This window comes from Chrysemys picta, chromosome 7 (assembly GCF_011386835.1).
Source record: "Chrysemys picta bellii isolate R12L10 chromosome 7, ASM1138683v2, whole genome shotgun sequence".
Classification (NCBI taxonomy): Eukaryota; Metazoa; Chordata; order Testudines; family Emydidae; genus Chrysemys; species Chrysemys picta.
The window spans coordinates 33111670-33139483 of NC_088797.1; the positions used below are offsets into that span (position 1 = coordinate 33111670).

A 27814-nucleotide genomic window follows, 5' to 3' on the forward strand; every position below is an offset into this window, starting at 1 on the left:
CCCCAATAAACATCGCATTGTCTGCACTTTGGACTTCTGGTCTTTTGCTGCTTGCTGTCTGTGTGACAAGAACCAGGGAAGTGGGAGAGTGGAGAAAAAGCCCTCTAACAGGTAGGATACTAAGGCCTGGTCTACACGGGATAGGAGGATCGATCTAAGTTACACAACTTCAGCCCCGTGAATAACATAGCTGAAATCGACGTACTTAGACCTACTCACCGTGGTGTCTTCACTTCGGTGAGTCGACTGCTGCCGCTTCCCCGCGTCGAAATGGGGTAACTTTGAAAACAAGCTCTCTCCTCCCTTTCTCAATCACATGCTGTAATTAACATTGCCCATCTTAACACCTGGCTTCTTAGATAATACCTTTTATAAGCAGATCTCAAATTAGCACCTTATTTGTTGAAAACAGCCTCTTTATTATAAGAGTGATCTGTAGCATACAAAAGAAAAATATTAGTATGTACACCATTTTTTTTTGTAAAAATGAAATCCACACAGAAATCAGTAAAAAGAGAAGGCCATTTTGTGTTGCATATCATAGATAGGTATGACATATTTCCAGTTCAGGGGAATTCAAACACAAACACACACACACACACACACAAAAGAATTAACACTTCCAGATACAAGATACAATGAGCTCAAAACAGAATGATACAGTTCAGACAGATGTGTATAATGATTATTGGCTTGATTCTCCATTACAAACTCAGGTCTCTGAGGGCAGAATTCAGCCTGGATAGGACAACTCCTCCAGATAACATTAGAATTATTCGCTTACTGGCTACCAGAGAGAATACATTTCAGTCAATTTCCTTCCATGGCACTGCGTTTAAAGACATATTTACAAAGTGCTGAGCATATACTGATCTTAGACCCAGCTGTACTGATTGTGGTTTAAGACACATGTTGGCAATTTTATCTCGAAAGGCATCATGGCACCAGAAAAACATGACATGTAATCTTGCCAAGAATGAAAAATATGTATCTCACTCCACAGACTTCTAGAATTAAACATAGAAGAAGGCTGGAATGAAAGGAACACTTATGCACAGAACCCAAAATTCACTCTATACAAAACAAAGGGGAAGGTTTACAGAGCCTGGCGTGAATAGACATTTTTTGGAATTTTTAAATAAAACAAGTCAGTGACAAAGTTATTTGGATTTAAATGGCATTCAGAGACCCAAATACAGTACAACTGCATCAGAAGGAGAAAGTGAACTGATGCCCAAAAGGGAAACCGCCCAGTTTAACTTTAATGGTAAATGCAAAAGTGAGACACAGGATCAATTGTGAAAAACATAGTGGCTCTTCCAAATTCTCCATGTGGCAACTAGTTAGTGTTGTAAGTTTTTTTAAAACCTATGTTAATAATATGGAGTTTTATGTTGATAATGGGCCAGAACATCAGCTGGTCTAAATCAACACAGTGATTCCAGGTGCTGTAAACAGCACAGCTTCAGTGAAGATCTGGACAAGTGCGTCAGAGTACAAAGCTGTCTTCTTGCAGCTGTTGTGAAATATACCGGGGGAAGGGGAGGAGGAAGACACACCAGATGATCATTTGTAAAGTACTAGAGGGCATTATTTGCATCTGTGAACCAAAACAGTAGCCCTTTGCCTTCCAAAAATGAGAGGAAGTGGGTCCAGAGGTTGCCCAAGTGTAGTTAAAAAACACCCCCTCCTGCGTTTTTAGCCAAACCTCAAACCAACAGCAGTGTTTACATTATTAAAAAAAAAAAAATCTTGCAAACCCAAAACATTGCAGCCATTGTGCTAGAGTATGAAAACCTCAGTGTGAAACTGACTTGTAACTAACTGCCCTTAAGAGAAAAAAATATAAAATGGGTTAAAAAAAACCAAAAACAAAAAAACCCCCAAAAACATTTTGCCCAATTTTAATCATTAAGGGGGGAATTTTGACGCATGGCCTGGTGTTTAGGAGCACAAGTATCAGGCAATTCTGAGTGATTTGTGCTCCAAAATCACCCAGGGGCTTTTAAAAAGTCTTCCTATTGTTTGCAACAAGAACTGTGGGATCATTTTCAGAAGGATGTGACATATGACCTAGTAAAAGGAGGAATCCAGTTATGCAAGCACTAGCAGTTGCAAATGGCTAAGAGGCAAACTATTTTCTCCCGTGGCCCCTCCCAACCTGCTAACCACAAGCTGAACGGGAAGTGCAGAATGAAGGCCAAGCTCAGCGTTTTTAACAGCCCCCATGGCAGTCCCCAAAGCTGATCACAAAACAGGCACTGGCCAAAGCGCCAACTCAGCCGGAATCCAATCGCAGAGGGGGATTGGAACCTTGAATACTTTGGGCCTGGTTCCATCAGCCTCATGTAGCAATTTTACCCGAGTGCATGCAAGGACCCAGCAGTGTTTCACACCCACTTGGCACTGCAGTGAACCTTGTATCAGATGCAGAACGTAGGCATTTTGTCTGCTTTGAAGGCTTTTGCGGCATTAAAGAGACAAGATGCTTCAAGGTGCCTTCTACTGACATAACAGCTCAGAGTATTCAGGGTTCAGACACTGGGTGTCTCAGGTTTAACATGAATGATCCTCAGCCAAGAGTTTTCAACAGTGACTAAGGATTTTGGGTGCTTCAACTTTTGGCTACCCTTAAAAGGGGCCTGATTTGCAGGAATTGCTGAGCACCTGCCCTTTGAAAATCCAGTCCCATTGGAGGAGTCTCAGGCTGGACTTCCCCCAAACTCACTACTGAAATCCAGAGCCCTCGTGTTTAGCTGACCTGTGGCTCATTCACAGCTGCAGCAGTTCCTCCACGTCTCCTTCTGCACACCCAGCTCCGTCCTGCATCCACTTCCCAGACCTCAGACACTGCAGGAGAAAAACTATCCCCCCTGTGCTCCACTCCAAATCTGCAAGAATTCATGTCTGTCTCACAAAGCCTTGTGCTTCAGTCCCATAGCACAAGACAGAGCCCAGCCTTTGCATATGGGTATCAGAGTTCTGCCCAGAGAACGTGGCTATCACCTTTAACCAGCATGCTTTTCTTTTACCCCTATGAAACTGGTACATTTTCTGTGGTGTACCACTTCAATGCTCACATTAACATGTTGACTCTGCAGTACAGTGAGAAATTGCTAGGTACCCCAGGGAAAGTTCTAAGCCCCACCCCCAGTTTGAAACAGGATCATGCCCTGTATTTTTTTGCACCATTTTTTATTTTTACTCAGATCACTAGCAACCCCCACCTCCGCTCCATTCAGCACTTGGAACTAGATTCACCGCTGTCCTGCACCTTTGTGCTCTGGCGCCTGTTAGTGCAAAGTGAGCGCAAGAAGCTAACTGGGTCAGAACAACACTGGGGAAAACCAGAGCTGATCACAAACATGGCTTGGAAGCAGAAGGGGCAGTGCCATCATACTGGGAGAACGGCTGGAGCCAGAGCACTGACTGGCAGAGCTAGAAATCAGACCAGGACCCAGATGAACCTAAGGCTGGAGCGAAATCATTTATGAAGTCCCCATAGCAGACCACCTTTCCCACAGAGATGAGAAGGACAGAGCCCAACACTTGGATCCAAGCCCTAGCTGGAGAACCCCTAGAGTCATTGACTGACCTCACGCTAAGGCAATGGCACATGCTCCAGAAATACACTAATCATGGGACTGCACATGCTATAAAGCCAGAGGGAAGTTAGACAAGTTGTTAGTTGGGCCCAGCTAACCCACTGGTGCGTCCACCGTGCCGTATCGAAAAGCCTGCTGCATCAACGCCTCCGTCAGCACCAGTCCAGCCCTCCCAACACGCAGGCTGTCCCTGATAAGAGCCAAAGCTTTGCATGCCATTTGGGTGCAAATGCAGCCAGCCCTGGCAAAGCAGCTGGCCTGCTTCTAAGTGCTGCAGCTTTTCCAGCCAACCCTAAAAATAATTGGAGCCTAATTTTTTCCCTTCCCCAAACTGAATCTCCCCCCCACCTTACACTTTTGCTGTCAAACAGGTTCTGAAACCAGCCAAGCCACTTGGTACACACGGAAAAACTCCATCTTTCTACCTTACGATCCATGAACAAACTCTGCCCCAGAGGAAAGTCTGCCTACGCCTCCCACTCCTGCTGCCACTGGATCAGCAACATCAGCGCTTAGCGACACTGCAATGCCAGGAGGGCCCAAAGGAACTGAGGACAAGACCACCTGGAAATCCCCAAGGGAAACCTGAGATGAACACTTCAACCCCTTAGGCACTGACAATCCCCCCCCCTCCAAGCAGTCTGATTGCTGATCAGTTTGGATGCTGGATTGGCATCGACAAGTGCTCAAAGCCAACAGATGGGGACTAGTGTTTTTCCCAAAGGAGTGCAGGGGAATCCCATTGAAATTCAATGGGAGTTGCTGTCTGAAACCCTTTGGAAATCTAAGACACTGAGCTCAAAATGCCAGCCTCACCCCGACCGCACCATGGGCTCAGCTGCCAACCCCTGGGGGAAGAAGGCAAAGCTTTTTTGGCACAAGTGCCGCTAACACAGGATAAGCAGTTTAGATTTATAGCTTATGGCCGTTTACCCTCTCTAGGCAGCGCAGGGGAATGAACTGCCACCCAGGCTCAGTCCACGAGCAGGAACATCTGATTCCCTGGTGCGATGTGCTGAGCAGGCAACAAGCGAACTGTTGTGGTACAATCCCTGGAAAACCCTCACTGCCATAGGAGCGAGATTTCCAAGGTGACGTGCATGATGGAGACTGGGGAGCCCAGCAGCATGTGCTGTGCTTGTGCAGCTGAGGTGTGTAGCTGACAGGTCTGTGTAGCTTAAGATTCTCAATACCCCTGGGTGATGTCCCTCCTCCCCCAGATTGCCCACGCACACAAAGCCACTGCCAGCCACCAAGGGGTTGTCTAGATGGGGAAATTGACTTATTCCACTTTCACACTCTCAGCTTGCTTCCCACTCTCCAAGCAGCACTGCAGTAAGCAAGGCTAAGGTTTCCAATCAGCACCCAATTCCTAGTGAAATTCAACAGGAGTTCAGAGACTAAATCCCCTCTGTCCCTTTAAATATCCCACCCTGAAAGTTTTTTTCCCATATTAAAAGGAGGTCTCTACCTACCCTAGATTGCACAGTGCAGATTTAAAAAGGGGGAGGGAGGTTAATAAGCAACACAGTCATTTAATAAGCACCCACTAGAGCTCTTCCCCATTAGGGAAATAAAGCACCCACAGGAAAGTGTGCAGTGCTGGGGTTTTAAGGCTAAGATTTTCAAAAATGAAGCAAGAGATTTAGATGCACAGCTCTTGTTAAAGTTAACAGGGCTGGTGTATCTAAACCCCTTTGGCTCAAGTCCAAACCACAGACACAGGCTGAGTTGTTCAAAACAGCCTCTCTGAACTGAATGGAAAGGCAAAGCTGTTTGGACCCCGGCATATGTCACCACACCCAACTTGAAATAGATCAACCAGCAGCCTCAGAAAGGCAAGGAGCCTGTTTCTTCCAACAGCTGCACATCCAGCGAGGAAACCTGCTGCAGTCAATTACTGAGCCTTTGTGTTAATACCCCAGTGTGTCTCCTTCACAGCTGAACAAGGCTTCATGTGGGGGAGTCACCCATTTCCTGCACCAGCAACTCACTTGTCCAGCCATCGAGAAAAATATCCCATCAACAGAAAGGGCGATACATACAAACCCCTCCAAAAAACGGGCTGCGTTCCTGGGGCAGGAAGTAGATGCAGAAGCCAAGAAGGGATTTTTAGGGCCGGTGAGATGTCCTGAGCTGATAGGCCCAGGAGGCCCGTTTCTCAGTGAAGCGTCAGCAGGAAAGCAATCTTCCCCGCTTCACTTCACTGAACACTTCGTGCCTACCTCTCCTGGACTGAATTAGCCATGGACCAGAGGCGAGGCCAGCTTTGAAATCAGACTCCCCGAGCTGAATTGCAAAAGGTCTTAAAGCTGCTACGCAATCAGTTCACCCAGAAACGCAGGCGGGGTTATGTCAGAATCACTATCCCCCTTCCCCATCCGACTCCCACACAGGTTTGAAAATAGAACGACCCACCAGGGGATATAGCCAAGACATCTCAACATTCTATCAGATGTGGAATGAACCAACGCCGCGCAGCCCTTCCCGCCCTGCACAGGAGACCAGACAAATGCCTCCCCTCAAGGGGAGGCGACATTCAGAGACAGGAGAGTTCCCCACTCAGGACAAGCGAGGTGCTGCAGGACCCTGATGTGCTGAACTGCTGGGCACATGGAATCAGGTTCTGGCCCTGCACTCCGTGAACCTGTGCTGACGGGACACTTCACCCCGGAGGAGAGACTCAGAGCTCTGGGGCAGGAACGATGCAGAGCGCGCTCTCCATCAGGGCAGCTCTCAGAGGCCTAGGAGCGCGGAGGGCTGGGCAAGATGATCTCAGAGCAATACTGGCTCGGAGAGGTGGCATGGCTGCTCTTCCCCTCATGTACATCGGTGCCAACTGAAATCAACGGTGGCGTGCCAGCACGGATACAGTAGAACCACACCGGGAGGCTTCCACCACCCAGGGGAGGTAGGGGGTGTCACTGCCCAGCTGCAGTGAACACTCAAAGCAACATAACCAGAGGAGCCCAGGCACCCGAGGGCTCAGGCTGGAATGGCTGCAGAAGAGAGAACAGACAGGACTTTCGATGCAGCAAGCTGGGATCCCACTGGTATAAATTAACACAGAATAACTTAGAGAGGCACCTAGGCATCCTAGCTCAGAGGAGAGCCAGCGTGCTGGGCACAGGGCATGCCCCTAGATGGATCGGTCCATTGCTCCCTGTGCACCGGCGAAGACGGCACTCAGCCCTGCTCCAGGCTCTCCGCTGGAGCCTGCACAGCTGAGTAGGAGGTAGGGCCATGAGAGAACTGGCGGGTGAAGAAGGAGGCCGTCCGCTTGGGTTTCACACGCTTGATCTCTTTACCTGGAGCCCAGGGAGGGGGTAAGAGGGTGGGGAGGAGAGATACAGGCACAAGTCAGCCCTAGATTCACTCACTGGACTCCACAGGGCCACAGCTTAATGGTGGGAGCTGAAAATGGCTAACAAAATGACTGCTTCCCCCGAGACACAGCTCCTGAGAGTCACAGCAGCGCTTAAGGGAGGATTTGTGGGTTCTAGCCATACTGGGGGAAGGGGTGGGGGAAGCTGGGAGCCAGGATGCCTGGGTTCTCTCACTGGCTCCGGAGGGAAGTAGGGTCTAGTGGTTAGAGCAGAGGAACGGGAGTCAGGACTCCTAGGTTCTATCCCTGGCTCTAGGAAGGAAGTTGGGTCTAGTGGATTACAGTAGCGGGGGCTGGGACCCCTGGGTTCTATCCCAGGCTCTGCCACTGACTCACCCACCAATTTGGTCCCCCCGGTAATGCTGGGGGTAATAATGGAGCTATGAGACTCCACTGGGGGTGACTCGAGCGAGAGATACAGGAGGTTCCAGAGGACTGGTAGAGGGCAGGGCAGACCCAGTTGTGGCTACAAGCTGGGTGCAGCACCCCAGGATGAACCCCCCACCCCCTTACCATCCTCAATGTAGTCTATAGTGGCGAGGTGCTGGATCCGGCTGCAGACCACGCTGTTCTGCCGTCTCAGCTTGGGGCGCTGCTTGCTGGCCAGAGGTGGCAGTGTGGGGCTCTGGAGGGTGCTGTTCTCCAGGGCCGATGCCTCCGCTGCTGTGTTCAGCTCCAGGCAGTACTCGATAAGGCCACTCATCAGCTCTGCCTGCAGGGAGAAGGGGTTGTCGGTCAGCTGGGCATTCCCCACTAGGGCGCAGCGGGGGTTGGCGGGGTCAGGGAGGTGGGGAATGGGACAGGAGGCCGTTCCTCTATAGGGGCTCCAAGTCTGATCGGGCCCAATGCAGGAGGGATTGGCTGGCTCAGGGAATGGGACCTGGAGACTTCCCCCTCTAACCCAGCCCCAAGAAGAGCCTGTTCCCAGGCCGGTGGTTATTTTTTTGCCTGTGAAACAAATCCAGGCTCCAGTAGGGGAAAATGGCCAGTGCTGTGACGGGAGCATTGCTCTGAGCACTGACTATACCCCCTGCTGCTCGCTGGCAGCTTCCGTGGGGCAGGCAGATGCTGGATGGGGCCCAGAGACCGAAAACAACCCAGAGATCCCAGTCACCTGCTTGGAGTAAACCTTCAGCAGCTTGTTGACCAGGGTCCCTTCATTTTCCCCATCGAACTCCAGCCAGAGGATGTGCTCCTCCTCCTCATCAGGGTACGTGTGGTCCCAGGAGAGTTCCTGGAACCGCAGGCCCAGCAAGACGTGCTGCCATAGAAAGAGGGATGGAGCATGGGACCCTTCTCTCCCAGGGAGTGCCAGCTATAATCCAGCTCCAGAGCTTGGGGGGTGGGGGAGGGGGGAGGACGGAGGGGGGAGAATGGGACATGGGGTCTTTCCCTTCTAGGGGGCACTGGCTGTGATCCGGCCCCATAGCAGGGGGACTGGATGGCTCAGCAGGGTGGAAAACAGCACACACATGGGCAGTATTAGGAGGCGCTAGAGTGTGTGGGGAGCGGCACTAGGGGGCTCTGGGCGGTCCAGGGGGGATCTGGGCAGCACTAGGAGGCGCTGTGGGATATGGGGGATCCCCCAGCCATGTCCCTGTGCACAGCTCTCATGCACCCCCCGCCACTGGAGATACCCTGAGCAGCGTTACCTTCTCCTTGCTATCCATGATGTACACACCCTCCAGGCTGATGGCGACCGACACTGCCTTGCGTCCTCCCCGGTGCAGGAAGCCCTGGGCTGGCTTGTCTATCTCCCCATAGAAGAAAGCACAACTGGAGAGAGAGAGACACACACCCGTTGCACCAGGGCAGGTAGGCCTCGCACGGGGAAGTGCTCGGATTGCACAAGCACTCACTAACAGAACTGGAAAGGCTTGGGGGTTTGTCCCCCTGGGCACCATATTCCTCCCCCATGTCCTCCGACTCACAGATAGCAAAGATACAGGCGCTATTGTGAGATCTTGTCATGCTCCGGCCAGGAAATGGTTCTTGCACAACTAGGTCACTGCCTGAGGGGCCTAGGCAGACCGCGAACGGGGGAGATGGTGGGATTGCTGGACTGGGATTGCCAAACACCACTCCCCCCCCCCCCCTCCTCCCCCATACTGACAGGTGCAGGAGTTACCAGGTTATTCAGCTGCCAAGTGCCCAGACTCACCCATAGTATGGCAGCTGGTGGCACCTCTGCAGATAGGCCTGGTAGTGCTGGCGCAGAGCCTCAGGCTCCTCGCAGGCTGCCTCCTCCCGCACTGCTTGGTAGGCCTGGAGCAGCCCCTGCTCGTAGGCTGGCTGCTTGGCCCCCCGCTTCCACAGCGCCGTCAGCAGGCTGTGCCCCCGCCGGCACAGGTGAGCGGGCAGGAAGGCCTCCAGCTTCTCCCTGCAGGGACAGCACAGCTCTCAGAACAGGGGGGCAGCAGCCCCCCCATAGCCCCCAGGCTAGGACAGCTCCCTCCCCTTCAGCCCCTCCACTCCAGGGCTATGACACCTCCCTCCCCCCCAACCCTCTTTACTGAGATTCCACCCTCCCCCATTAAGAGAGCCTCCTGATCCGGTTAACCATCCCCCCTCCTCTCCAGCTCCCCCTCTGAGATTGTAACTTGTGTGGGTACCACCGGTCTGGTGGTTAGAGGGGAGGAAGGAGGGGAAGGGAGCCAGGACTCCTGGGTTCTATTCCAAGCTCTGCCACGGTCAGGATCAGAAGCATCACAGCTTACAGAATATTTACGAGTACATCTCTGGCATCATCTCCGTTCTGCACAGACAGGCTGGTGGAGGGCACATTTTAAACAGCTGCGACTAGACTCACCAGGAGAGGTGGGTGTTGCACAGCTACAAGCACCACCCCACTGAATAGCACCATTGTTCACAAGCAAGCCCAGATAAGCTGCCCCACAGACAGAGCATTGCTGGGTGGGACAATGAGCCATTATCCTGGCTCAGGATCCCAGCCAATCTTACATTCTTTGGGAGCGAGTGAGCTGTGTGGGATCAGCAGACCCCCTACCAGGAGTGTGTCCAGCTGCACAGAGTGGGGGAAACCTGCCTCATCTTCATTCCCTAGCATCACTCCAAGTATGGGAAAGCACATTCAGCAGTGGGACTAGGAGCTGGTGCTCCTCAGTTCTATTCCCAGCTCCAGGAAAGGAGTGGGGTCCAGTGGTTAGAGCAACAGGGGGCCAGGAGCCACGATTCCTGGGATCCATTCCCAGTTCTGGGAGGGAAGTAAACTCAACTAGATTAAGGATGTCAAACATACAGCCTGCAGACCAAGCGTGGCCTGTATGATGCATTTGTGGCTTGCATAACATTCAAATGGTACAAAAACTCAAGCTTCCCAATGTCACCGGAGTGTGACTGATATCACAGTGCCTGCCTGAGTCTGCCAAGAGCGCGACACAATAGCTCAGAGATGGATTGGGGGGAATGCCCTGAGTGCAAGCAACACAGTCAGGCCTGCCTGAGTCTGCAGAGAGCCTGAACCAATTGCTTTGGGTGGGGGAGGGAAAACTGCCCTGAATGTAACTGACACACCTGAGTCTCTAATGATACTCTAAGGGGTCCATTCCCCATGACACACACTAATCTCACTGGAGGTCGAGCTCTAAGATGACAAGTGTCAGACTATTCCATGGCTGATCATTTTAGCAGATGGAAAGGGAGAGGAGGTGGGGAGCAACTGTTGTAGGGAAGGGAGAAAAGAAACAAGGAGAGAAAGAGAAAGGAAGATGGGAGAATGAAGAACCAAAGTGGGAAAGCAATGATCAGCCTACAGCTTTGCTCCTGGACCGATATTGGATGCAGGAACAGAAATGTAGCCGGCACAGCTTGCAAAGCCTCTACACTCAACTCAATGGCATTTCTCTGTATAGACGTAACAATAGTTTTTGACTGCTGCATCTGATCGTTGCCAAAATTTCAGGAAATGTTCTAGGCATCTATGGCCAGAACCCAATGGATTTGGGGAGAAAACCACAAGGGGAAAATATGGGGGACACATAGAGCCTCTATCATTTGATTTACACAGCCAGTGTCAAGCACTTGTGCATAAATCAAACAATTTGTTGATGGCTCTATTAATGCCTCCAGCATACCACCACCCCTGCTTCTCTCTGCTCATCCTCCCAAGAGTAACATGTTGACACCCCGAATGACTAATTGCCCAGACGGAAAGAATAAGGGGGGAGGGGATGGGGAAGAGGATAGGAGCATGCACACACCCCTGGCACAGGGAAGAGAATGGGAGACCCTGATATGGGGGTAGGGGGACTGCGTGGCATCCAGAACCCCTAGCATGGGGGAAAGGGTTTTTCTGAGAGGATGCCCCTGAGATGGAGGGTGGCACATAGGGAACTGTGGAGGGATGTACGGAGCCCCTGTGCAATGCGCTTGGCCTACGCAAGCTACCAAGCGTACAGCCCCCAGTAACTGCATGAAGACTGCTCTCCCCTTGCTCCCAGGGCCAGACCAACACCAATGGGAGATCTATTGGGCATCCAAGGGGAGTACATAGCCCTGAGTTTATACTCCAGCCCAAAGTTAAAAGGCTGATCCTCCAGATGACTGATGCCCCTGCTCTAGACAATGCCTCCCTCCCCCCCTTACTTCAAGGCACAGGCCGTATGCTGGTCCTGGTCGTAGGGCCCCAGCTGCAGCCTGCAGACCAGGGCCCCCAGCTGCTCGCAGTCCTCCACGTCACACGGGTAGCGTCCCTCCAGGATGTTGAACTTGGCCTCTTCGTAGAGCAGCCGCAGGACAGCCTCGTTTTCAATCTGCGGGCCAAAGGGTGTGATCAAAACTAAGGCCAGAGGGTGGCTCCAGTTCCACCTCTGGCTCAAGCTGGGCTGCCTGGGTGGTTAATTTTAAGGCCAAACGGGCTCAGTCGATCATCTAGTCTTGTCTTCCGTCTGACACAGGCCATTACATTCCATCCAGCTACCCCTGTATTGAGCCCAGTCCCCGATCAAGCTCTTCCAGCTTCAAAGATGGCGACTCTGCCACTCCCCTTGAGAATTTGTTGCAGTGGTTAATCACCTGCGCTGTTAAAAACTGGTGCCTTATTTCTAATTGGAACATGTCTGGCTTCAACTTCCACCCTTCGGTTCCTCTTCTACCTCTCTCTGCTAGGTTAAGAGTCCTGTAGCAGAGCTGGCTGGGAAGCAATTCCATTGCATGGAAAAATTTGAAGTTTCAACATTTGTTTTTGTTCCGATGGGAGAACGAAACCAAAACTTTTCAAAATTTCTCATGCCCGCCCCTTAGGATTGAAGCACTCGTGCAGGATGTGGGGGACCCACATTTAACACCCTGCTCCCAATCTAAATCTGGCAGAGCAAGGACTTGAACCAGGGTTTCTCACATCACAGGAAAGTGTCCTAACCATTGCACTACTGCCCCGCCTCTCTCTTGGTGGCTCTCCTGGGCCTGGAGAAGTTTTCCCTGCTACATGTGTCAAAAGGGGTTTCTGCAGAGTTTTGGTTTCCACAATCTGACATTTTCCAAACAAAAATCATTTTGTTGACGAATTCCCAACTAGTTCTATCCTTTTGGTATGTGGGGTTTTCTCCCCATGAAGATACCCCATACTAACAGATCCTCTCTCAATCTGTTTTGTAGTAAAATGAACAGACTGAGCTGCTTAAGTCTCTCGCTGCATGGCACCGGGAACAGAGTTAAATTAAACTGAATTTATAACATCTCCAGAGGAGCTGGAACCAGTTAGAATTCAAATCTGTGGTTAACCAATGTGACTTTCCCGCTGTAGATGATGCCTAAGTAACCAGAGCAGGAGGCAGAGGGACTGATTTGACAGTTTGACACAAAGTCCGGAACACCGGGTTGGTTGTAGCAAGATTTTACAAAAGCCTAGAGACAGATGTTTTTGTAGGAGGAATGGTCTTAGGGCCTGGCATTGGTATGCAGGACACCTGGGTTCTATTCCTGACTCTGCCACTGACTCCCCCGTGTGACCTTGGGCAAGTCACTTCCCCTCTCTGTGCCTCAGTTTCCTCATTTGTATAACAGCAAAAATAATCCCCCATCTCTCTAGGACTGTCTCTCAGCATGTACCCATGCAGTGCCCCACATGATGTGGCCCTCACCTTGGGTGGGGGATAGTCTGTGCGGTGCCTGGCACAACAGGGGCCACGATCTGGGCTGCCAGGGAGGGGACACCTGTGCAGAGCTACTGCAACAGAAATTGCGAATGACAAGGCTGGGATTTCCCGAGGACCCCATCTCTTGTGGGCTTGCAGTGGGTTAGGCTCTTAACTCCACAGATAATCAGAGGCTAAACAATAAGAAGTTGATCAATATGCTAAAGGCCTCGCCACACAGTCATAGAGGTGAGTGACACCAGCAGAGGAGACTCAGATAGGAGCCCACGTGCTCACCTGCAGCTCCCTTCTCTTCGGGAAAAACACGTTCCTTCTGAACTGCAGGGAAGGCTCATCTGGGAGACAAAAGAGACCCCAGTAAAGACATGTACATGGTCCAAAAGAGTCTGCTTTACCACTGCCTCCTGGAAACTGGGGAGCCAGCCAGGCCGGATACACAGGTCAGAGCTGGGAAGAGAACCCTAGAATCCCAGCTACCAATCCCACTAGACTCCCTCCCCTTCCCCAAGAAACCCAGAGTCCTGACTGCCACTCCCTGCTCTAACCCACTAGATGCCTCCCCTTCCCCAGCTGGGACTAGAACCTATGATTCCTAACTCCCAAAGCTTTCAACCACTTGACCACATCCCCCTAGGAATCCTGGCTCTTTTCACACACACCCAGCTCTAGCCATTGGCATACACTCCCCACCCCCCGTACAACTAAGCCAGGCAGTATGAGCTCAGCCATTGGAGGAGGGCAGTCCAAGGTCGAGGTGGGGGTGTCAGCAGGCCAGAAAGGAGCGAGGAAGCTTCACACACGCACCCTGCATGATCTCATCCTCCTGGCAATCAGTGAAACGCAAGAGCAGCTCCTGCCACTGGCGGCACAGCTTGTATGGCTGGTGCTTCGGCTTCAGCTGCACCTCTAAGATAGAAAGAGAGAGTCTCTAACAGAGCATCAGCCCTACAGCCCAGGAGCCAGACCCAGAGTCAATTGTCCAGGGAACCCAGCTACAGCCCAAAGTTGGTGTTAATACCACTGTGGAACCCCGGAGTCCTGGCTCCCAGCCCCCACTGCACCCCACTCTCCTCCCAGCCATCAGGACAGAATCACAGTACTATGAATAATGCACACCCCAGAATGGGGCCCCAATCTTGGCTGAGACCTCTAGGAACTACCGTCATACTACCAATAATGCACACCCCATAAAGAGGCCCTGTTGTCACCTGGGTCCTCTAGGCACTACTGTAATAGAAATAAAAGACCAGCCCTCCTGGACCACTTATAAGCACCTGCTAAAATCATCACTGCCAGGGCCCAGGGACAGTCAGCAGGTGGGGTGGGATGGGAGAACTCATCTCCCCTCCCCCCCCCCCCCTCCCCCCCCCCCCCCCCCGCTTTGTGAATGCTCCCTCTGTCCCCACAGACCAGGGGGAGGGTGCAGAGGAGGGGTAACAGCTGTGCTCCTGACCATCGGAGTCCCAAGCAGGAGATGCAAAGGCCATTCACACAGCAGGTTGGGATGCCACAGGGGGAGGCGGTGCTGCTAACCGAGGGCAGCAGAAGCACAGGTGGCAATGGAGACTGGCAGATGGAAAACCACACCCCAAAAACTCATTGATTTGAAGCATATTCCACTTCCTGCAGTTCTTTATAGCACACCTGTTGGCATAGCTAAGGCTGTGTGTCTGTCAGGCTGTGGGAGGGGTGGGGAGGACTGGAAGCGGCCGGCAGGTCCCTGCACCTCTTAGGCGGAGGGGCCAGGAGGCTCTGTGCGTTGCCCCTGCCTGCAGGCATTGCCCCTGCAGCTCCCATTGGCTTCGGTTCCTGGCCAGTGGGAGCTGCAGAGCCAGCGCAGAGACCCCCTGGCTTTCCCCCCCATAGGAGCTGCAGGGACATGCTGGCTGCTTCTGGGGAGCTGCACGGAACCAGGTAAGGAACCTGCCAGCCCTGCCAACCCTCCCCCCGCAGCACCAGTGGAGTTCCTGCCCCAAGCACCCTCCCCTTCCCCCCACCCCCTGAGCTCCCGTGGCCCGCTCCCCCCAACTCCCCATCCCACCCCTCCCGCCCCGAGCACCCATGGCCCAAGTTTTAGTCAGGGGTATATAGTACAAGTCACGGGCCATGAATTTTTGTTTACTGCTCATGACCTGTCCATGACTTTTACTAAAAATATCTGTGACTAAAACGTAGTCTTAGTCATAGCATCTAGGCACCTGGACAGAGACTGAGCCCTAATGACAGATGCAACACCTTGTACTCATAGTAACGCTGGCTTCCGGGCTCTGGGCTCTAACCCACTAGACCCCACGCCCCTCCCAGAGCTGGGAATAGAACTGATGGGAGCCCTGACTCCCAGTCTCCCTTCACACTGGAGGGAATCAAACCCAGCAATACTGGTTACATCTGCTAAAAAGCCCGAGATGCTAAGTTTTGAAGACAGTCAGACATTACTGGGAGAGGGTCAATGAAAACCAGCAGGCTGGGGAGATTGGGGGAGGTCTGAGAGTAAGCAAGGAACATCTGACAGGTTACAGCGGTGATGTGCTAGGGATGGGAAGCTGATGGGAGATAAGGGAACAGATGCGTGTCAGGTGACAAAGACATCAGCCCAGCTAGCTGGAACCGTGCCATGAAATGATTCATTTTGCCTGGATGTTCCTTGGAAGTTTCCGTTCTGCTCCCGACATGCTCCCAGCTGGGAAGACTCAGGATCAACAGCCCCAGATTAACCCACTGCCTGCCATTCAACACTTCCTGCTAACACCCCTCCGGCTGGAGGCTCAGGCACCACAGGGCAGAGCCAGTTGAAGGACTTTTGCACAGGGATCCTGGTTGCACTTAAAGCAAATGATTGTCCAGGAAGTGTGCAAGAGAGGGAATGTTACTAGCGTTCATCACAGTAAATCAGTGTAACATCATACGCTCACTCTAGGAGTAGCCGTACCGCAGTACCCACTGAGGGACCTCTGTATAAACAATAGCCAGATTCCAAAAGCACTTTATTACAAACAGACCATTTGCTTTGACAACAGTTGAAATGCAGCCACCTCTGGGGTGATGTTTATACAGGGTTCCCTCGCTCAACACAGAGATGCGGCCACCTCCGGGGTGAGGCGCTGAGGCTGTTTAGAACAGAAAGCATTTCAGAACCTCTATTTAGGAACACAGGTGGATGGATACAGGAAGTTTCCTCATTCCTTATTTATTTTAACAAACAATGGCTGAGTCACACAACAGCCAAGGGACATATTTCCAACCTACCTGAAATCAAACAGCAACCATTTACCACATCCAGAATAGACAATGCGAAGTGAGAAGCAGATAAATACTTTGTCAGTGGAAAGACAGGGCAGGCTAATGATTTCAGCACAGGACCAGGAGTCAGGACTCCTGGGTTCTATCCCTAGCAATAGGGGGGACTGTGGCTTAGTGCTCAGAGCTGGGAACCAGATTGCTGCGTTCCATTCCCCGCTCTGGGAGGGGAGGAGTGGCCTAATGGTTAGAGTGGAGGGGACTGGGAGTCAGGACCCCTGGGTTCCATTGCCAGCTCCACCAATGACTCTACACATGACCTCAGACCAATCCCTTCCCTTCTCTGTGCCTAAGTTTCCCCTGTAAAAGTGGGTGATGAGACTTGCAAAGTCTTGGGTAATGCAACAGTAGCGGAGGCTGTGCACAGGCCCCCCTGGGTGATAGGAGAGGGTGTAGCATAAGAGATCCTGACAATGTACCAAGCACCTTACCAAGCAAGGGAGAGATGAGCCACAGAGCGAAGACTTCCATGGCACACTCAGGAAGCTGCAGGGCTTCCCGGACGATGCGATGTAGCTCATGAACAGTGACAGACATCAGATTGTCCACACTCAGCTGCACCGCAGTATCATCAATCAGATATACCAGGACATCCAGCGCTAAGAGGAGAGCAGAGGGTCACAGTTTTCCTGTTTCATGAAAGTTTTTGATACCCCAAAAAATTTTTCTTCCCAAACTAAGATAAAAAGTCAAAAACATGAACATTTTCACAAACCGAAGAGTTGAAAAAAATTTCAGTCCAGATCAGTTTTGATGTATTTCAATTTCGATCTTTTTAAATCTATATTTGCTAAAATTTCCAAACAACACATCATTTTGACTCAAACCCCCAGAACTCTCTGGTTCAAAAAAGACAACACAGCCCTGTTAACCGCAAAATTGTTTATTTTCCCAAAAAGTTTTTGAGCTCGGAGATTTGTCAAAACTGACCCTGTTTCATGAACAGTTTTGGTTTTGGCAAAGTTGAATCTTTGGGTGACAAACAATGCGTGGAAAAACTCCTGACCTGCTATAGCCATGACACAGCTGACTCAACGGAGGCCCAAGAGTTGGCTTACATCAACCTTTATACTCAACTCTGTCTAATTCCAGTAATATTCTAGGCAGCCCCCTATAGAACTTGGTGAAAAAAGTCACAAAAACTGGAAAGGGAGAAATGGGGGGGCCATATACAGCCCCTGGCATGGGGGGAAAAAGGGAATGGGGTTGCAGGGAGTTCCTGAAGTAGAGGAGGATGGGGGCATGGCATACAGGGAGCTGGGGGGAAGGGGTGATGTGGAAATGGAGAGACGTAAGGAGCCCGGGGTGTGTAATGAGTTCATCCTACACAAGCTACAAAGTGTGAGACACTCTAGTAAAGCCAGTCCTGGAGTTTGGGACAGAACCCAAGAGTCTTGCCTCTCTACCCCCTCCCCCCACTCAGGAGCCCATTCCCCTCCCAGAGCTAGGAAAAGAACCCAGGGGTCCTAGTTCCCAATCCCTGACCCGAAACCACCAGACAACCCACTCTCCTCTAAGAGACACCACCTGCCTTCCAAATATCACCTACATCGGGCACACATGGAAGAGATGCTGCTTCGATGGGAGCGATCGGCCAAGCTGGGGGGGACTGCAGCCCCATCTGCTCCTTCCATCTGCAGACACACAAACATGGGGGGGGGTTCAGACCATGATGGGGGTTGTCACCAACAGAAACATCCCCAGACAGGCACCCCCAGACAGAGAGGGTTTTTCGGGGCGGGAGGGGAGACACACTGGGGTAAACACCCCAGTGGGCGAGAGCAGGGGCTTCGAGGAGGGCATAGATGGAAGCCAAGCACCAGGGAACCTGGGCTGGTGGGGAGGAGGGCAACGCTGGACACAAGTAGGGGGATAGGAGCCTCCAAGTAGAAGTGTAAGGGCCTACTAGTTAGGTATCTTAACAGCATTGGGAGACCCTTGGGTGGGGGGAAGATAGTGGATGGGGGGAGGCGGGGAGCCCCCTGGGGGGAAGCCAGGGATATCCCAGGGCCTTGTGGGGGAGGAATCGGGAGATCCTGGGGTTCTGCATGGCCCCCCAAGGTTGGGAGCCCTCTAGATGGGTGGCGGGGTCCCAGATGGCCCTTTGGAAGAGGGGGTGCTGGGCCATAGGGGGAGCCGGCTCAAGGAGGAGGGGTGCAGGTCCCCACAGCAGGGGGCAGAGGGTCCCCTGTGGGGACGGAGCAGAGGGTCTCGAGTGTGAGAGGGGTGCGGGGCACCAGAGCAGGGGAGGAGAACATTGGGTTCTTGGGTTGGAGGGAGTGTGGGGCACTGGTAGGGAGGGGCCTCGGAGCGCGGGGGGCAGAGTCTCCTTGGTGGGGAGGGGGTGCTGGGCCCCAGAGCGGGAAGCCTGGAGAATCCCTTGGGTGGAGGGGAGCCCAGACCCCCGGAAAGCCCCAGGGGATCTCCTCTCAACCCCCCCTCTCACCTCCATGGCGCCGTCGCTCGCCGCCCGCCCGAATCTCTCCCGCTGCCTGCCTGGCTCTGTGCAGCTGGAAGCAGCGCGGGCGGCGAGCCCCGGAAGCTGGAGGGAGGGATGTCCCGCCCAATCCCCGCCCGCGCTGGCTGTGACGTCACGGAGATACGCCTCGCCTCGCCTGACGGTTGGCGGCGGCGCCCGCACCGGAATTCGACTTGTGGGTTAACCTGGTCCCGGGCAGGTTTGTGGTGCCGAGGTACAAACCTGGGGCCCCCAAACCCCACACTGAATCGTTAACCCGTCAGAGCCAGCGATGCCAACGGGGGCAGATAAACGGGCTGGCTCTGCCCTGCAAAAGGGGCTGCAGCAGGCGAGACACCACCAGTTGCACCCAGTCCCCCCGCACGAAGGCGTTCGCTCGCAGGGCACAGATCACAAGCAGGCACAGGGGTGAGTATTCCCAGCTTTGCCAACGCGGGAGCCTCTATGTCCCCTCCCCTCCCCCCGGTAGTTCTTAGGCTGGGAGCAATTCGGGACAGGGACTGTCCGCTGTGTGGGTGTAGCACACAGCTCGCCGGGATCAGGGTTTGTGCAGCACGTGACCTGACATGGGCCACAACCTCAGTCAGGGTCTGAGCAGAATCCAGTGGGACCTGGCCCTGGTCTCTGTGCGGGGCTGTGGGGCCCCTGTCTCAGTCAGGGTCCATGCAGCGCCTGGCACAACATGGGCCCTACCCTGCTCTCAGTCAAGATTAACTGGGCGTACTGGGGACTCTGATCTCAGTTTGGGTCTTCAGACCCTGCCCTAGACGAGTGCACTGAAGTAGGTGTCTGCTTCCCTCTAGTGGTAGCTTGATATGATGGGTTTCAGAGTAACAGCCGTGTTAGTCTGTATCCGCAAAAAGAAGAACAGGAGTACTTGTGGCACCTTAGAGACTATCAAATTTATTAGAGCATAAGCTTTCGTGGACTACAGCCCACTTCTTGATATGATGGGCCGTGTTAGTCTGTATCTGCAAAAACAACGAGGAGTCCTTGTGGAACCTCTGCGCATGTCTATAAACAAGGTTGCTGTCGATGAGATTTAGTTTCCGGCTACGTTACGCCCTCCACCACCATGGGGTAAGTCTGCCCGTGGGGTGCAGAGAGGAGGGTTAGCTGCTAAGGGCCATTGCACAAGATGTAGCGCTGGTTTGCGAGGGTCTGGCCATGCCTGCAGCTTGCAGTTAGTGCCCCACTGCACACGCCACCTGCTGCAAACTAGTTCAGGGCCTTGGGTTAGGGGGAGAGGAAAGGTTTGCAAAGGCAGCTGGGGGGTGCTGGGATGGAGGCACTGGCCTAGGACTGTGGAAGCTGCTTTCATCCTGGCTAGGAAAAACGGTGCAGGCGCATTGCTTTGTCAGGGGGTGGGGAGGGGAAGCTTTCTGTCTGGCTGTGGGATAGGAGGAGATACAGTGGTTAAAGCAGGGGGTCTGGGGGGAGGGATAGCTCAGTGGCTTGAGCACTGGCCTGCTAAACCAAGGGTTGTGAGTTCAATCCTTGAGGGGGCTATTTAGGGATCAGGGCAAAAATCTGTCAGGGGATTGGTCCCGCTTTGAGCAGGGGGTTGGACTAGATGACCTCCTGAGGTCCCTTCCAACCCTGATATTCTATTCTATTCTTCTTCTGGGTTTCATCCCCAGCTCAGGGAGGGGAGTGGTGTCTAGGGTTTAAGGGCAGATGGCATCATTAGATCATCTAGTCTGATCTTCTGAATATCCCAGGACTTTAAACTTCACCCAGACAGTCATAGGTTGAGCCCAATGACTTTAACATTTCCACCCTCAAGAGTTTAAGGCAGGGGTGGGCAACCTACAGCCCGTGGGCCGGATCCAGCCCGCCAGCCCTCAAGCTCCCGCTGGCACTCCAGCTGGGGAGCAGGGTCAGGGGCCGCTCCCGGAAGCCACGGCATGGCCCCCCTCTGGCTCCTACGTGCTCCAGTGGCCCCCCTCCGGCACTTCAGTGGGAGCTGCAGGGGTGGCGCCTCTGCATAGGAGCCAGAGAAGGGACATGCCACTGCTTCCGGGAGTCGCTTGAGGTAAAAGCACCGCCCAGAGCCTGCACCCCTGAGCCTCTCCCCAACCCCCTGCCCTGACCCCCTCCCGCCCTCCAAATCCCTCGGTCCCAGTCCAGAGCACCCTCCTACACCCCAAACTCCTCAGCCCCACCCCAGAGCCCACACCCCTAGCCGGAGCCCTCACCCCCTCCTGCACCCTGAACGCCTAATTTCTGGCCCCACCCCAGAGCCCTCACCCCAACCCCAATTTTGTGAGCATTCATGTCCCGCCATACAATTTCTATTCTCAGATGTGGCCCTCGGGCCAGAAAGTTTGCCCACCCCTGGCTGAAGGGGTTGTGAGCCCCATGCAGAGAACAGGAGAGAACCAGGGTCTCTGGCGTTATGGGGAGCTTGATTAGGTAGGACCTTGATGAGCACAACAGCCGCCTCATGCTGCAGAGGAAGGCAAAAGAAGGTCCCTGCCACTGGGGGGGGGAGGATTCCTGCCTGCTGCCACATCAGGTGATCAGCTGCACCCTGAACAAGACCCACCCTCCAGCCAGCTACAACAGAGAAACCTCAGAGCGCAGGCCCCATTACCTGTTATCCCTGCTCCAGCTGTAGGTGATCCCCGATGCTTCAGAGGAAAGCCAAAAACCACCCCCGTCCCCGATTGCAATTGTGCCTCCACGAGTTGGGTGCCTCCAGCGTTGTAAGGATCTGCGTCCAAATGCCTCCCGGTAAGCACCCGAACAGGCCTTTATAACAGCCCATCCTGAAACATGCTCAGCACAGCCTGCTGTCATTTACTAACCCGTCGCAAGCCACTTACAGCTGCAACCGTCATAGAAAGCAGGCTCCGCGCTTCTCTCAGTCTGGGAATCTTCCTGAGGTGAGAGTTGTTTTTCAAAATGGCACAGCGTGAATTTCATTCAGCATCTAAGAAGCTCTGTGTGCCAAGGATGAAGGGCTTTGGAAAATCCAGCCCTGAGTGTGGGCCTGAAAGGGGGCCCCCAGAGCTCCAGCCCCTTTGGAGGAGGACAGGCCCTGGGGGGTGGGGGGGGAGCAGCCAGACCAGCTGGTGGACCCAGCCCTTAATCTCAGTGAGAGACGGCACCAGTTGAGTTCCTCCGGTTACGCTAACTCTGCATGGTCACCCCTGCTTAATCTCCTGCTTTTCCATTTCACTGTGTGCCCCTGGACACTGCTGTTGGGAAAAGGGCAATTCATAGAGCAGGGGAGAATCAGGTTAAAGATTGAAGCACCCAGGAGAACAAGTTAGGGATTAAATGGATTAACTTTGACCAGAACTTTCCTCTTTTCCAGAGCCCTGTACAGTCCCTGCGTGCTCTACTCACCATGCCCGTGGAGGAGTTTGTGGCTGGCTGGATTTCAGGTAAGAATGAGAAGGATCCATACCCTTCTGGGTGCTGCCCAGACACATGCCCCTGCCATTCAGAGTCAGGGGCTGCCCAGACCCCAGATGAGATTGAGAACCCCCTCCCCCAGGCTAAGTGCGGCACAGACCCTGCCAACTGAGACTGGGGCCCCCATTGGGCCGGGCACTGCACAAACACAATGAGAGAGTTTTTGCCCCCAAAGAATTTATAATCTAAATTAATAGACAAATGAAAGATTATTCTGTCCCCTTTATAGAGGGGGAAAATGAGGCAGAGAGCAGGGAAGTCACCCAGGGAGGCAGTAGCGGAGCAGGGAATGAAGCCACGTTCCCTGAATCCCAGTCTAGCTGCACCATGACAAGGCTGGCCTCCCTCCCCAATTTAGTTGCATTTTAAAAAGAGTGGAATTTAAGTTCCAAATTCAGTTTTTTTTTCTGAAAAAGATGTGACACTTCCCAGTTGCTCATTAACAAGTGAGTTAAAAATAATCAAGCCCTGTCTCGCACTGGGGGTCTCTGTCCTTTTCAACCATTTTAACGTTTGCCGGCAGCATTGGGATCCCCAAGAAAAAGAGGAAGTGGCGGTGGGGTGTTTATGGATGTGTGGAGGAGGGTAGGACTCCTGGGTCCTATTCCTAGCCCTCGGAGGGGTGGGCCTAGTGAGTTACAGCAGCAGGCCTGGGAGTCAGGACTCCTGGGTTCCATTCACCTAACCAGGACAGCAGCGGGGTCTAATTTCCAACTGACTTGTTTTTCCTTTGGACACAGGAGCTGTGGGGCTGGCCTTGGGGTACCCAGTGGACACAGTGAAGGTGAATATGAAGCTGGTACTGCTGTAGAGGGATTGGGGGTGGGAAGGGACAGGCAAAACTTCTCTCCTATAGATAGAATGAGGAGATACATCCCTGCTGGGGAACTGGCTAGCTCAGAGCAGTGTCCAGCACCTCGAAGGGCAAGCAATAGCTATTTTAACTCCTTTATTTCTTATGATGGTAGACCTAACCTACATAGGGGTCTTTGTCTGCACAGACCCTCCCTGCCCAAGTTCAGGCCACCCTGTCAGGCCAGGCACTACACAGACCCCCCAATGAGATCAGGGCCCTCTACCCATCAGGAGAGGCACTGCACAGACCCACAGTGAGAGAGAATCCCTCGCCCCAAGAGTCCACAGTCTGAATAGACAAGGTGGGAGGGGAGATAGAGGCACAGAGAGGGACTTGCCCCAGCTCAATAGCAGAACCAGGAATAGAACCCTGGAGTCCTGACTCCCAGCACCCCACCCCCAGCTTTAACTCCCTAGATCCCACTCTCTTGCCAGAGCTGTGAATAGAAGCCAGGAGTCCTAAGTCCCAGGCCACAGTCCAATCTGCTAGAAAATGCTACTTCCAAATGCCTCTGAGGAGGAGTTTGGCCTTTGCATAAACTGCTGCTGCTAATATCTCCCTGCAAATTCTTTGCTTAAAGATGGTGTCTCATTCCAGGTGCGGCTGCAGACGCAGTCTGGCTATCGGGGGATCCTGGATTGCATGATCAAAACATACCGCAATGAAACGGTTTGAGGCAGCACATTTATTTGTATTAGGGCAGTGCCAAGAGACCCCTGCCCAAGCTCAGAGGCTCCCCTCATGCTGGGGTCTGCACATCTGCCCCTGATGGAGATCAGCCCAGCCCCCATGCTGTATGCTAGGGGGAGCAGTGTGTGCGTGTATGCATGGGTGTCAGCCTTTGGAGAGGGGTTCCCCAATCACTCCCTCACGCCGAGCCATGAGTCACATATGCCCAGGGCTGGCGTTGATCCCCCATGGTGCCCTTTGCCTTGCAGGTCCTAGGCTTCTTTAAGGGGATGAGTTTCCCACTGCTGAGCGTGGCCCTGGTTAACTCAGTGCTGTTCGGGGCCTACAGCAATACCCTGCTGTACCTGAGCGCTACCCACCACCACGACCGCCGCGCCAAGCCCCCCAGCTATGTCCACGTCTTGACCGCTGGCAGCTTCTCTGGCCTGATGCAGGTGAGGGACCAGGCAGCTCATGTGGAGGGCAGAGGTAGAGAGCAGAACTCCTGGCTTCTAGCCCTACCTCTGGGAGGGGAAGGGAGTCGGGTCCAGTGCTTAGAGCAGGACGGCTGGGAGTCAAGACTCCTGAGTTTTATCCCAGCTCAGGGAAGGGAAGTGGGTTAAAGCAAGCGGGGCTGGGAGCTAGGACACCTGGGTTCTATCCTAGCTCAGGGAAGGGGAGTGGGGTCGAAGTGGGTTAGAGTAAGCGGGGATGGGAGCTGGGACACCTGGGTTCTATCCTAGCTCAGGGAAGGGGAGTGGGGTCGAAGTGGGTTAGAGTAAGCGGGGCTAGGAGCTAGGACACCTGGGTTCTATCCTAGCTCAGGGAAGGGGAGTGGGGTCGAAGTGGGTTAGAGTAAGCGGGGATGGGAGCTGGGACACGTGGGGTTCTCTCTCCAGCCCCAGGAGTCATTGCATGTCAGTATTTTTCCTTAAGGAACTCATGAGGGGACTCTTTTTTTCCCCCTACCCACTCCGCCCCAATCTCAGGCCGTGGTCCTGGCTCCTATTGACCTGATCAAAGTTCGGCTACAGAACCAGCTTCACTCCTATGGGCTGAGGAGTCCAGCAGGGGCCTCTGGAACCCAGTACCGGGGCCCAGTGCACTGCGCTGCCAGCATATTCCGCAAGGAGGGGGTCATGGGCCTGTTCCGGGGCACCTGGGCCCTGGTGCTGCGAGATACACCCACTATGGCCATCTACTTCCTCACCTACACCAGCCTCTGCCAGGCCATGACAGTGCAGGGGCAAGAACCAGGTGAGATGGAAATGGATAGCCCCCTACAATCCACCTTGCTGGGGAAGAGACGGTAGGGAACTGGGATTCCTATTGCGTAATGTGAGTGCTTTGATGGGCCAGAGACAATTAAGACAGATCTTTTCACAGGGTGCTATAATGCAGCCACCTCTTGGGTGGAAACTGACAGGTGTTTAACAACCATACAATAACCATAACCCCAACCACTGCCCTGGGGATGGCATTGACTGAGGGGTAACGGCCCCTGCAGCCGAACCCTAACTCTCTTCCCTCTCCCTTTTGCTCCCAGGGCCGATGACGGTTCTCGTAGCCGGGGGCTGTGCTGGCACCGCCTCATGGATCTTAGCCACGCCCATGGACGTGATCAAGGCCCGGCTCCAGATGGACGGGGTGAAGGGAGTATCCTACCACGGGGTCTTGGATTGCATCCGCATCAGCGTTCGGAATGAGGGACCCCAGGTCTTCCTAAAGGGCCTTGCCCTGAACTGTATCCGTGCCTTCCCTGTCAACGCGGTGACCTTCTTGAGCTATGAGACCATCCTGAAACTCATCTGCTGAGCCCCACCCTGCTCCCTGTAGCATCAGGCCCCCTTCCCCCCCCTCCCCCCATCACCGCACTGAGGGCCAGCTCTGATGGCCATTGGAGAGCACCTCCAACTGAGCCCCCTGCCCAGCTCCCTGCAACAGAGCGCCCCCTAGCGTTGTGCTGGGGCATGGAGGTCAGCACCAACTGTGAGAGGAAGGCAGGATCACCCCTCCTACAATCTATTCCCCAAGGTTAGGCTGCATCCTAGATTTAAATGTCCTGAGTGATGTTGGTTCTTCCCATTTCCATGCATCTTAGCTCCTCGGGGAGAGGAACTGCCGGTCAGTGATGAGGGGGAGGAGTAGTGACTTGGGAGCTGGGGATGAAAGAGGGAATAAGAAAACAGGAGTAGGGCAGGGGTGGGTAGGAGACAGGAAATTGTGCTTTTTAGCAGCATGACTGAGCCACGAGTTAGGCCTCATGGGTTCTATGCCAGATCTAGGATTAGAGCGGGTGGGAGTTAGGACTGCTGGGTTCTTTTCCCAGCTCTGGGAGGGGAGTGGGGCCTAGTGGTGCATGTCAGGGGAGGAGGGGCCATATGCAGAGCAGTGTGGGGGAAGGACTTCTGGGAGTAGGAGGATTTCTCCTTACCCATCTATAGCTTTTCCATAGCAACTGAAAATCTACTTAATTCTCATCAGTCAGCAAACTCTCTGCTGTTGGCCCAGTCCAGTTGGATGGGCACAGAGACCCTGCCACTGCCACCCTGGAGCAGGCTGCAATGTGCAGAGACCAGTGGAGGTGCGCTAAACCTATTAGACAATATCCCCCGAGTCAGGAATTGAACCCAGGAGTCCTGCCTCCCCTGCTCTAACACACCACACCCCTCTCCCCTGCCAGAGCTGACAGAGAACCCAGGAGACCTGACTCCTGGCTCTGGGATTTTTAGCTGTAACCCACTAGACACCACTCTCCACCCAGCAGTTGGCAGATCCCCAATACAAGCTCTTTGCCACAACACCTGGGGTGCTGGGTCTTTGCCATAGATGTGATGGAACAGCCCCGGTCATTTACCTGCCATGGGGGGAGGCAGGGGACGGATCTGAGAGGCAGGCCCCGTGTCCTTGCCAGCTCTCTGTGGCGCCTCTGGCTGCTCCTATCCTCCTGAGGGGATGTCTCAGGAAACGCAAGCCGACAACGTGCTGACGGATTCCTTTGCTGCTGCGGTGAAGGTGCCGGAGCGCAGGCTCCCTTGGGGGAAATCAGCATCCTCTGCTCCTCCCTGAATGATACAGTTCGCTGCACTGCTATGGAGGGAAAGCCAGGCCAGGATTGGACACTCCCTTCCTAACTCTGTTGGAATTCATGGCTGGAGCCAAAAAAGGCTGGGGACCAAGGTGCAGAGCGGGAAAGGGACATGCCCCGAAGTTCACAGAGTGAGTCTGGAATAGAGCCCAGGAGTTCTGGCTCCTGCTCCCCGTCTCTATCCATAAGAGCTCACTCTGCTCCTTGAGCCAGGGATGGCACTCAGGAATCCTGACTCCCAGCCCCCCCTGCTTTAACACACGAAACCCCACCACTGTGCTCAGCACCAGGAATACAATCCAGGGGTGCTGAAGCCCAGCACCCCCTGTTCTAACCCATTCGACTTCACTGTGCTCCTATAGCCAGGAATAGAACTCACAAGTTCTGACTCTCAGTCCCTGCCTTCTACTCGAACGTTCATCTCCCTCTGCCTCCACTTGCACACCTGTAAAATGGGGATAATTATTCCTTTGTCCACTTAGACTGGAAGATCTTTGTGGCAGGGATCAGCTGGGCAGTGCACGACCCACTGCGGTCCTGATCTCGGTCATGGTCTGTGCAGGGCCCAGCACGAAGGTCCCCAAGTTTGGTCCAGGTCTGTGCAGCACCTGGCATGATGCTTCCTCCCTACCCTGTCAGTCAAGGGGGGAGGGGGAAGTCTGTGTAGCACCCAGTTACAATGCTTGAAATTCATTGTGATCTTGTTTGAAAGCCTGCCTCACAGGTTCTGTCAATCCTGCAGAGCTGCTCTTAGAAATGAGGTCAGAACCGAAGCGGTGGCGAGCGAGATTAAAGGCCTGGTATATTAAAGCAATACCCAGACTGGTGGTGAATACATAGTGGGCTTGCAGAGATTGGAGACATCACTGTGCAAAGGAATATGCTTCTCCTGGCCT

At 53.5% G+C, this 27814-nt stretch overlaps 3 protein-coding genes across 12 annotated transcripts in view; 1 reads left to right on the forward strand and 2 right to left on the reverse strand.

The window, feature by feature from the left end:
• The window catches only part of LOC135972852 (serine/arginine repetitive matrix protein 2-like), a 303518-nt gene that overhangs the window by 57302 nt on the left and 218402 nt on the right, over positions 1-27814 (reverse strand). The gene's annotated exons all lie outside the window — the stretch shown is intronic.
• On the reverse strand, positions 399-21611 carry FRMD8 (FERM domain containing 8). 4 transcript variants are annotated; one of them, XM_042849673.2, is made up of 11 exons: positions 21479-21611; positions 17953-18037; positions 16835-17002; positions 13911-14012; positions 13383-13441; positions 11596-11762; positions 9152-9370; positions 8643-8766; positions 8105-8251; positions 7504-7702; positions 399-6913 (listed from the first exon to the last, which is right to left on the reverse strand). In XM_042849673.2, exons 2-11 carry the CDS (start codon positions 18035-18037, stop codon positions 6792-6794), a joined length of 1392 nt encoding a protein of 463 aa, XP_042705607.2. In that variant the 5' UTR covers positions 21479-21611; the 3' UTR covers positions 399-6791. The 4 variants fall into 4 exon arrangements, with proteins under 4 accessions (XP_042705607.2, XP_005307973.2, XP_042705608.2 ...); XM_005307916.5 differs by lacking the exon at positions 21479-21611 and adding an exon at positions 18850-18988; XM_042849674.2 differs by lacking the exons at positions 13911-14012; positions 21479-21611 and adding an exon at positions 18850-18988.
• SLC25A45 (solute carrier family 25 member 45) lies at positions 19040-27732 on the forward strand. 7 transcript variants are annotated; one of them, XM_065553042.1, is made up of 7 exons: positions 19042-19290; positions 22205-22274; positions 23046-23089; positions 23759-23830; positions 24100-24285; positions 24820-25087; positions 25377-27732. In XM_065553042.1, exons 2-7 carry the CDS (start codon positions 22238-22240, stop codon positions 25643-25645), a joined length of 876 nt encoding a protein of 291 aa, XP_065409114.1. In that variant the 5' UTR covers positions 19042-19290; positions 22205-22237; the 3' UTR covers positions 25646-27732. The 7 variants fall into 7 exon arrangements, with proteins under 7 accessions (XP_065409117.1, XP_065409114.1, XP_065409113.1 ...); XM_065553041.1 differs by lacking the exon at positions 19042-19290 and adding an exon at positions 21493-21618; XM_024100250.3 differs by lacking the exon at positions 19042-19290 and adding an exon at positions 21632-21770.

Excerpts from the sequence above, each read along its gene's own strand:
- FRMD8 (XM_024100249.3), bottom strand. The coding sequence starts at position 18,055 with ATGTTTGTGTGTCTGCAGATGGAAGGAGCAGATGGGGCTGCAGTCCCC. Across the intron at positions 13,442-13,910 it reads GGAGGATGAGATCATGCAGG|ATGAGCCTTCCCTGCAGTTC; the intron begins GTGCGTGTGTGA and ends TTTGTCTCCCAG. Across the intron at positions 9,371-11,595 it reads CATACGGCCTGTGCCTTGAA|GGAGAAGCTGGAGGCCTTCC; the intron begins GTAAGGGGGGGA and ends CTGTCCCTGCAG.
- SLC25A45 (XM_065553042.1), top strand. The coding sequence starts at position 22,238 with ATGCCCGTGGAGGAGTTTGTGGCTGGCTGGATTTCAG. Across the intron at positions 24,286-24,819 it reads GCTTCTCTGGCCTGATGCAG|GCCGTGGTCCTGGCTCCTAT; the intron begins GTGAGGGACCAG and ends CCCCAATCTCAG. Across the intron at positions 25,088-25,376 it reads AGTGCAGGGGCAAGAACCAG|GGCCGATGACGGTTCTCGTA; the intron begins GTGAGATGGAAA and ends TTTTGCTCCCAG.